This window comes from Leopardus geoffroyi, chromosome X, assembly GCF_018350155.1.
Source record: "Leopardus geoffroyi isolate Oge1 chromosome X, O.geoffroyi_Oge1_pat1.0, whole genome shotgun sequence".
Lineage (NCBI taxonomy): Eukaryota > Metazoa > Chordata > Mammalia > Carnivora > Felidae > Leopardus > Leopardus geoffroyi.
The window spans coordinates 29,943,796-29,954,620 of record NC_059343.1 but is presented as its reverse complement, the minus strand read 5'-3'; the positions used below and the strand labels follow the sequence as shown (position 1 = coordinate 29,954,620).

At 39.4% G+C, this 10,825-nt stretch overlaps 1 protein-coding gene across 1 annotated transcript; it reads right to left on the bottom strand.

Moving 5' to 3' along the window:
- Positions 1 to 2,110: 2,110 nt before the first annotated feature.
- On the bottom strand, positions 2,111 to 8,217 carry LOC123594920 (E3 ubiquitin-protein ligase RLIM-like). The gene is made up of 2 exons (XM_045471944.1): positions 7,977 to 8,217; positions 2,111 to 5,984 (listed from the first exon to the last, which is right to left on the bottom strand). The coding sequence occupies exons 1-2, from the start codon at positions 8,215 to 8,217 to the stop codon at positions 4,330 to 4,332; spliced, it is 1,896 nt and encodes a 631-aa protein (XP_045327900.1). The 3' UTR covers positions 2,111 to 4,329.
- Between the last annotated feature and the right edge of the window lie 2,608 nt (positions 8,218 to 10,825).

Genomic DNA, 10,825 nt, shown 5'->3' with positions numbered 1-10,825 from the left:
GTATTTTTTGCAGGACCAAGAATAAAGTTATAGTAGGCCTAGGAGTAAGACACTGAGCCATTTAGGAGTCATAACATTTTTCTGGGCATAGGATGGATCCTAGAGGAGAAGTTTGTTAGTTTTCTGTTGCTGCATAAGAAATCGGCACAGATGTAGTGACTTAAAACATCCCTTTATTAGTTCACAGGTCTCCAAGTTGGAATACTGGCATGGGGTGACTGGGTTCTCTGTTAAAGGTCTTAAATGCCTGAAATCAGTATTAAAAACCTTGTCAGATGATTCAAACATAGAATTCATGTTAGGATTGACATCATTCATCATTTCTCATGCAAGCTGTCATGTATCTTGTTCTTGGTATGAAAGGTGATATTTTGTCTGTTGAGCATTTTGGCTATTATGTTAGGATAATTTGGTTCCTGTTTAAAGTTTGTTTTTTTGTTTGTGTTGTTTAAATTTTAGCAGGTATTTTGTTTAGGTTTGGCACACAGTGCCTGTTCTCCTTTTGTGGACTATGGTTCCATGACAATCTAATTTTCAGAACCTTTGTGGTACTATTTTGGTCTATTTGATTTTTCTTGTGCAGGTGGGGTAGTACTGGTCTGTTCTCGTGCTGCTTAAGGGGCAGAAAAAGCTTCCCAGTCCAGGGCACTTGGTACTTCTAGATGGGGGAAGGGAATCTCTTGGTCCTCCTGGATGAAGAGTACTTCCCAGGCCAGGCACTTGTAATGTCAGGATCTCCCCTGACTATAAGGGATGGTGAGTATTTACCAAGTTGAGAGTTTTTTTTTGGTGGGGTCCCTGTTGCTGGTAGGTACAGGAAAGTTACCTGGTATCTCTGGGTATGGGAGAGGAGTCTCAGTCCCAGCAAAGGAGGAGAGCATTTTCCAGGTGGGAGCTTTATATGGTGGGATCACTTTTGCTGGAACCCTTGGTCACCAGTATGCCTGGGTGGGGAAAGGGTACCTCAGGCCCAGTGGAGAAAGGGAGCACTTTTCCAGGTCTCTTATTATCAGCAGGGCTTTTAGTTGTTCTTCCTTACAGCTTCTGCAGAGCTTACCTCGTGTTTTCAGTGGGACTCCTATTTGATCTGGTGGAGAAAGAGCCTGTCTGAGCCCCTTTCTGTTACTAAGTTGGGAGTTAGGAAGTACTGAGCCTGAGTCACCTTTTTCTTTTGGGAGGGAGTCATAAGATGCACTGTCATGAAGTTGTTCATCCATTCGGAGGGTCCCTAGTCAATGCACTTTCTCCTTTAGAACTGTCAGAGTTCTCTTTTGGTTGTCACATATTATTTCTAGGATATATAGTTGTACATATAGAGGGAGAGCAGGGAGAGTGATAGTATAAACCATCTTATCTGGACTGGAAGTCCTCTGACTTTAAGGGCTCATCTGATTAGGTCAGAATATCCCAATTAACTGTGCCATATGTCATAACCTACTAATGGGAATGATATTCTAGCACATTCAAAGGTCTCATATTCCATGGCTACTGTAAAAGTCATTGGGGGTAATTTTAGAATTCTACCACAGAAGGCATATATGAATGTACTAAAGCATTAAGTAGGCAGTTGTTATCCTCTGGAAGGTTGGCACATGTTAGGATATAAGAAGCCAAGCACTGTTATAATTATTCTGCTCACTTTGAATGAAATAGATCTAGTATCAGAAATACTCAGTAACAGGGATACCTGGGTGGCTCAGTCAGTTGAGCGGTTGAGCATTGGACTTCAGCTCAGGTCATGATCTCGAGGTTTGTGAGTTCGAGCCCCTCCCCACCCCCATAGGGCTCACTGCTGTCAGACTGTCAGTGCAGAGCCCGCTTCAGATCCTCTGTCCCAGCTCTGTGCCCCTCCCCAGTGCTCTCCCCAAAATAAATAAATATTTTTTAAAAAAGAAATACTCAGTAACAATCAGAATATTCAAACAACTTTCAGAATTTAATGTGAGTTTCGGAGGTTCATTCAAGATTTCATTTCTGGAGGCCCCTGGGTGGCTCAGTCAGTTGAGTATCCGGCTTCAGCTCAAGTCATGATCTTACCATTTGTGAGTTTGAGGCCTGCATGGAGCTTGCTACTGTCAGCACAGAGCCTGCTTTGGATCCACTGCCCCCCACCACCTCTCAAAAATAAAACATTAAAAAAAAAGACTTTGTTTCTAGCCACACAAATATCTTCTGTGTGAAAAATATTCTAGCTCAAAGATATATCAAAAGACATCATCAGCACTCCCCATTTATATTTCATGTTTCTGTGTAATTACTGTGGCTGCCAACAAATCACACAGAAAATAAAACTTAGTGATGATACCGACTTTAAATTTTTAGAACAAGTTTATACTTAACATTGTCCATATTTATATCGGTTGCACATTCTGCAATATTTATGACTATTGCTTTGGTTATAATACGATGTACTCTCACCTAAGCCAGGATTGAAAATTTTAAGCAAAATTTGCTGGTTTGGCCAATATACAAAACAACAACAACAATAACAACAACAGAACAACCACCCCCCCTCCCCCGGAAAAAAATCTCCAGAGTTTCCAGGCTGAATTAAGAGAAAAAACCTTCACTATGTTTGGATTGGAAAGGAAGCATGACCTAAAATTGGATTTTAAAGTGTCATGGTTTTGGGATACTTTTATGGGGACAACTAGAATTGAATTAAGTAGGTGTGTTTTTGAACTTGGGTTTTACCTTTTTACCTTAAACCTTTCAGACTGCAACTTGGGAGGCTGTAAGCAGTAGTTGGATGCTTTGGGTCACTCACATAAACATTGAGATATATAAACCATAAGATACTTTATAAGAATTAAGAATATGTTTTTAAAAAATATATATGAACTAAACTTATAAATAAAAAGAAATTGAAACCTGAATATATTTATATAGCAAAACTTGAAGAAATACCTATACTGGCTTCTTTGCTTAGTAGTTTACAATCACAGCAAACCAAAGTGTGATGTGTTTAAAAGCAATGTAATTAATTTCTATGGGGTTGTCATCTCATCATCTCATCACTTCTAAAGATAAAATGTACTTGTTCTCTCCTTTATGGTGTCAGCTCTGAGTAGATGAAAGGAAAATTAAAAAAGAATTGTTAAAGAGCGAAGTCAAAGAGCAAAATGGAGGGCAAGAGTTAGAGGCAAGAAAGCATGCAGAGTTTGAAGAGAATTGGGAATGCTGGTTGTGGTAGATGGTCTCTGATCTGCTCTTTGGATCCACTGGCCATCCTTCTCTGCCCTGTTTTGTGATTCCAGGAGGCTGACCTTTATCAGCTTCATCAAACAGTCTCTCTTATGGTTGTCTTCAGGTTGGGTTTCGCTAATGTAAACTACCAACAGGATATTATAAATCAGCAAAGAAAGGGAAGGGTATTTGTATTTATTTCCATGACTCTTTACTCCAAGTTTTAGATTGGCATTGGCTGCCTTTTGCTCATCTAAGGTCACAGCTCTTGTTGGATGGCCTTTTTCTTCAACTACAGGACTCTGTGTCTGGGTTGCAGAAACTACTACTTCTCTATGCCCCTTGAAGCCTAGTGGTGATAATACTGGCTTCTCACAGTTGCTAGCCTAGGGTACTTCAACATCTCTTGGTTTCCTTTCATTCTTTATACACTTTTAGTAAATAGTCTCTTCACTAAATGCTATTCCATCACCATTTTCAAGTATGCCATCAATTTTTGCCCAGGACCTTAACTGATACGTTGGTAGTAGAAAATGGGAGAAACTTTAAGGTAGTATTAGCGAGTGATATGAACTGCTAGGAAGAGAGATAGAAGACAAAGTTTTTAAAGCTTTTTACAGCATTCTTTGAATAACATTAATTTTTTATGTGATTCTAATAAATTCTTAACTTCTTAATTATTTTGGTTGCATTCCTGTTTCTTTGTATGCACATCTAAGATGAGACAGGGCTATGAGATGTCTGGGATTTACATGACTAGATAAGACTACTAGGATCCATCTGGGTTGATTATATCATATTAAGACATTTCTCTCATGGAATTGGGAACATTCCACCTGAGTGTACCTGTTAAGTTTCTTTTAAGATGAAGTGATCTACCATGGTGTGAAATTTGTTTTTGCTGTCGGATAGGAGAATATTGTTTGTTTTTTAAAAATATTTCATTTTATTCTGGAAGAAAAAGTGGACAAAGTCCAATCAGTCCTTCAAGAACCTATAATTCAGTTCTGATTGTTACATTTGGATTAAATTTTAGATTAGATTCATATTGCTGTATTTAAGCATCACTCCAGAAGTGGACATAAGCAGGTGACTACTGTTTGACCACCACTATAACACTTTATATAGCTGAGAATTCAGATCTCAATTAGAATTTTCTCTCTCAGCAGAACCTGCTACTTCCCTGCGACAAATAGGACAGGTGGAGTTCTCTGACAGCCAGCGATCGATACAGTGGACATGAAATTCATGGGTGCAAGGTAGGATGCGAAGTTTGTTGCCTTCTGTGTACTCGGTGATGCAGATGGTACAGGCTTTTAATACACCACCTTCACGAAAAGATCTTATAGCCAAGTTGTCAATCTGTGCTTTGGTAAGTCCTGTATGTTGGTCATGATCATCTTCATTTAAGAGGAAAAAATGGTCCAGATTAAGGGAGGTCCAAGAGTCACTGTCATCAAATACTATTGGGCTCATAGATCTATTTTCTCGCCTGGTTTCTGATGACGAGCCTGGTGGTAAGCTTATGTCATTACTGTCTTCAAACATTACTGAGCTAATTTCTGAATATTCATCACTGGAGCTGGAACTGGAAATAGGAGTAGAATTGGAACTAGACAGGTAATTGGAGCCTGATCTAGAAATCAATGGAGAACTTGAATGGAAATCAGAACTAGGATTTGAATTGCAATCAGAATGAGTCCTAACATCAGAAGCATCTCTTTCATTTCGTGACTCTTCCCTTTCCATGTTTGGACTTAGGGGTGAGACACTGTGTACTAAATCAGTGTCACTGGCCCTGAGGTTACCACTTAAGCCACTGGATCCTGTCACTGTCTGCCTTAATGTGCTCTGAATTGCAGGAGGTGGTATATCATTGAAACCAGTAGTTAAAATAATATGAAGAGAAGGAATTCTGGCGTTCCTGACATAAGCTCTTGCATCTGCCTGCTCAGAATGTGGAAACATATCCCTGCGTCCTCCTTGTTCACTTTCTAAAGTGAGAGCGTTGTTTGGCGTCTCAGATGTTAACTGAATTCTGGTAACTGTGCTGTCTCTTTGAGAGTCTGCCCTAGGATGAACTTGTCCTACTTCACAATTGAACTGTATGGTTGGATTTATCTGTCCCAGTCCCTGAGATTCACCATCATTGGTTGTGCCTGGAGAATTTTCTTCTTGAAGTGCACTGCTTGATCCAGAAGTTGCAGCAAGACCGCTATTTTGCAGCTCAGGTCCAGTTATTTGCTGTCTTGATGTTTCTTGGTGCTGAATCCTAGAAAATCTCTCAGTCTCATTTACCAGAGGCTGCTCAAAAGTTGGAGATGTTATACTATAATGAAGTCTTCGTAAAAGTTCACTCATTCTGTTTGGTGCCGGACTACTTTCAGTTCTTGCTCTGGTTCTCCGATGGTCAGGGCTACTGCTTCTTTCTCTTCGCCGACCTCTGGTAACTGGGACTTGTATTAATGCTTCAGTTGTACTTTGTTCTGATCCAGGTGATCTTATAAATGTTGATTCAGATTGTGTGTTTTCTGCTTGACTTTGGCTGTTTTCCATGTTGTATGTTCTGGGAGATCTTGTAGATGCTACATATTCATTCTCTGGATTTGGGCTCCCATTATTAGGGTTAGAATTTACTTCTAAACTGAATGTGGAGTCATTACTGTCTGAATTAATCTGGATTATTTCTTCCCAAGATTGGTTTTCTCTTTGCCCACTTGTCACATATTCAGTTTGTCCAAAAGTGTTCAGCCAGTCTAATAGATACTCACCACTACTATCGAAAGACTCTCCTCCACCTGTTAACAAAAAGAAGTGAGGGCATAAAGGAACTACCAAAAGTAGAACCATCATAGAATAGCACTCTGAAACTTTGTTGCAAAAACAAACAAAAAATTAGAACTTTAGTACTCAGATATTTTAAACAGATTTCACATATATAGAGTTAATATTTTGTAAACTACATTTTCTAGATTTACAAGAAGAGGCAGGGAAGTTTGAGTTCCTTCTGAAAAGAATTAATTGTAGATAAATTTAGAGAATCTTTTTTATGTTTTTCAAAGGGAATCAGGAGCAAGTCTATTTTCAATATTTCACCATATACACGGGCTTGTGTACTACTGTGGGAGGAAAGTTAAGAGACATTTTTTTACTCTATTGTCAAAACACGAATACAATTAAACAAGGTTAAGGTACAGTGCTAGTATTTTAGTCTGATTTACATTACTGCCTAATTCTCATGAGCCAAAATATTACTTTTTCTAGGCTCTTAAGTTGTTTTAAAATATAAGACGATTGTAGCCATTGCCCAAATTTAAATAAAGTCTATAGGTTTAAAAGTATTTGAATACTTCTTTTAAAAAGGGTGGGGGTGGGGGCGCCTGGGTGGCGCAGTCCGTTAAGCATCCGACTTCAGCCAGGTCACGATCTCAAGGTCCGTGAGTTCGAGCCCCGCGTCGGGCTCTGGGCTGATGGCTCAGAGCCTGGAGCCTGTTTCGGATTCTGTGTCTCCCTCTCTCTCTGCCCCTCCCCCGTTCATGCTCTGTCTCTCTCTGTCCCAAAAATAAATAAACGTTGAAAAAAAAAAAGGGTGGGGGGAGGACACCTCGGTGGCTCAGTCGGTTAAGTGTCAGACTTTGGCTCATGTCATGATCTCACAGTTAGTGAGTTCTAGCCCCACATTGGGCTCTGTGCTGACAGCTCAGAGCCTAGAGCCTGCTTCAGATTCTGTGTCTCCCTCTCTCTCTGCTCCTTCCCTGCACTCACACTGTCTCAGTCTCTCAAAAATAAATATATTTTAGAAAATATAAAAAAATAAAAATATTTGAATACTTTTTTTTTTTTAATTTTTTTTTTCAACGTTTATTTATTTTTGTGACAGAGAGAGACAGAGCATGAACAGGGGAGGGGCAGAGAGAGAGGGAGACACAGAATTGGAAACAGGCTCCAGGCTCTGAACCATCAGCCCAGAGCCCGACGCGGGGCTCGAACTCACGGACCGTGAGATCGTGACCTGGCTGAAGTCGGACGCTTAACCGACTGCGCCACCCAGGCGCCCCTTGAATACTTCTTAATGTGACAGGATATTGAATTGACATGAAATTGAAGGTCAGATCAAATGAATAACCTGAATCTAGCATAGTACATTTGAGGCCATATTTAAGAACCAAACTGTTATATATCCTCTTCATTAGACAGTAAAATTCTCTACTTCACACTAGGAGAAAAGCACCAGACCTGGGGTTAGAGCAGGATTTCTCAACCTTAGCACTGTTAACATTTTGGTACTGGGCAACTCTTTGTTTTGGGGAGCTATCTTATACATTGTAAGATCCTTGGCGTCTGCCCAATATTTGCCAGTAACACCCACTCATCATTTTTGACAACCAAAAATATTCCAAGACATTGTCAAACATTGCCTGGGGAATGGGGGCAAAATTACCACCAGTTGAATAGCATATACAGTATTTTTTTGCTGGTGAAGAAGGCCATATAACAAAAATCACTCAGGAAGTGGGAGGAACTTTCAGTTGAGGTGGAAAACCAAGAAAATATCAATAGGCTATTTCACACTATTTCCCAATTAAAGTAATCCAAATATGAACTGGGGAGAAAAAAAAAAAACTATCTTTACATTTTCACTGAAAATCAAGTAAATACCAGTTCTCTTTGATGAGAAATTACTTAGCACCAAATTAACATGTGCCACTTCTGATTCCTCTTTGGCTAACACAATTATGAAGTTCCTTACCCATCCCGTTCTAGTCTCCCTCCCTAAAAGTGAAATATACCTGTATTTTCCTCCGAGTTTTCCGGTGGGTTTTCTTTAATTTGTTGAAGTCTCTTCAACAACTCTTCTAGTGTACTTTCACCAGGGATGCCTAATAAATCGTTATCCCTCATAAGCTTGTAATCTTCTTCACTCAGGTTATTTACAAATTCATAGAAGTTTTCTTCCCGGACCAATCGGTCCATCTGACTTCTGCTCCGGGCCACGGATCCATCTTCTTCGTCAGAATCTGAATTTTCCATCTAGACGAACAAGTGGAAAAATAATTTTTATGACATGCTGTTGAAATACAATAACCAGATTTTAATTTATATATGAATATAACATATAAAATAAAATGACTGGATTATCTTTCTCTTTCCGTTGGAACGGCTTTCTCGTCGGCGCTCCTCCCTCACCGTAGTCCACCAGTGTCTTAGGAGTCAGTAGCCAACAACCACTTTATACCAGAATTTGCTAGGCCGCGTTGCCTAGGCAGCCATTATATCCGCCATTATTACCAACTAGGGACTGTACCAACCTACTGTAGGGTAGGTTTCTTTTCATTTCGTTCAAACCCAGCACTATCCTACCTCCCTTTAGTCACACGAGCATCTTCTCAGGCGTTCAGGAGGCTTTTCCAGGCTCAGATGTGCTCTAGTTATTTGTATGTTACATTAAAGAACCCAATGTAACTAGTTATGTTACATATGACTGACTACTGCAAAATGTCGTGCACGCGCGCATGCGCGCGCAAGTCATTCCAGTTAAATGAAGCAATTCTCATTTTAAGGTGCCCATGGAAGTCTTTTTTATCCTCATGAAATCCTCAAATCATAGACACTAAGAAAGCCTACAATTTTTGATAATTTACCAGGGCCATGCCTGAATTTCATTAGTTGGGTCTTTTCCTTTTCACTCTTTTTTTTTTTAAAGTTATGTTTATTATTTTATTTTATTTTTTGTTTTATCATTTTTAATTATTTTTAAATATATTTTTTATCATATTTCACTCTTAATAGCCTCATCTTGAATTATCCATTCCCGCAGGCTTTTGTCAAAACGAACAAAAAGGGGCATCTGGGTGGCTCAGTCTGTTAAGCCATCAACTCTTAATTTCAGTTCAGGTCATGATCTCACCATTCATGAGTTAGAGACCTACATTGGGCTCTGAGCTGACAGCGTGGAGCCTACTTGGGATTCTCTGTCTCCCTCTCTCTCTGCCCCTCCTGTGCTCCCCCCCCCCAAAAAAAAAATAAACAAATGAACTTAAAAACAAACAAACAAGCAAAAACTTTGACAGGTTTTCTGGTCAATTCCTTAAGGAATTCTCCACAAAAGCATAGTTTCATTTTTGTTCTCCTTTCTCATATTATAAATATTTACTTAAATCTATCCAAAGACAGCACAGGCACTTTTAAAACAGATCTAGAACAGGGCGCCTGGATGGCGCAGTCGGTTGAGCGTCCGACTTCAGCCAGGTCACGATCTCGCGGTCCGTGAGTTCGAGCCCCGCGTCAGGCTCTGGGCTGATGGCTCGGAGCCTGGAGCCTGTTTTGGATTCTGTGTCTCCCTCTCTCTCTGCCCCTCCCCCGTTCATGCTCTGTCTCTCTCTGTCCCAAAAATAAATAAAACGTTGAAAAAAAATTAAAAAAAAAACAGATCTAGAACAATTATTTGGCCTACTGTAATTGTGTACTGATACTGCTGATTTTGTTCTCTATATGTTAGTGCAGTTAGGATGTCTTGGTGAGAATAATGCTCATTTGCAATGCTATCTGAAGGAGACCTCCAAGAGTTTTTGGACTCATGAATACTATCAGCCTCACTTAATTGTTTTGGAATCCTTCATTCAAGTTGTTCCTGTAAAGAAAAGATTTGGCTTTGGGATTTTAAACATTATTCAGTTGGACTTATTTAACAATTAATCTGTCCAACATAAACTGAATCAGTTAATGTCCACTAGAGATATGTCAAATATTGCAAAATAAAGTACTTCTGAATAATTTATACTCCAGGTAATGGAAAATCACATAGAAACTGTGAAAATACAGTATATTATATGCTATAAGAGATTTATATCTGCACTATTGTGTAAGTACAAGAAACTGTGTGATGATTATTTAATCAGAGTTGGGAAATATTTCAGAGATACTACATTTAAATATGGATCTTTAGATATAATTATAAGTTTCTACTGGTAGAAAGTGGCAGTTGGGCATATATTGGTGAACAGTCTATGTCAGACTGAGGGAATAGACTTGAAAGACCTTGGCTTCTTTGGGGAACTGTGGCCACAATTTTGGAGTTGGGGGGGAAATGATGTGAAATTAATCACCGAAGGAATAATTCACATAGACTATAAATTGAATTTTGATTTTTTCCTATAAGAAATAGGGCACATGGAGTACCTGGATGGCTCAGTCAGGTGAGTGACTGACTGTGGCACAGGTCATAATCTCATGGTTTGTGAGTTCAAGTCCCACATCTGGACTCTCTGCTGTCAGCACAGAGCCCACTTGGGATCCTCTGTCCTATCCTCTCTGCCCCTCCCCTGCTTGTGCGCTCTCTGTCTCAAATAAACATTTAAAAAAATGAAAAAGGGCACAGATTAAGATGTTCTATTTTTTTTTTTTTTTTTTCTTGAGAACAGATGATGGGTTTTGGTTTTGCCTGCTTGGTTTCCACTTAATGTACTTTTGATAATAGCACCTTGATTTTCTTGAGGGAAAAACCCATTCTTCAATCTTAGTCCAATTGGTGTAGGTTTAGCTGAAATCACTGCCATAGATAAAGGAAAAGACATGTGATGCAGCCATGTCTAATCAGCATATCTCAAATTGCTGGTTATGGTACCTGGTTTAAGCATGG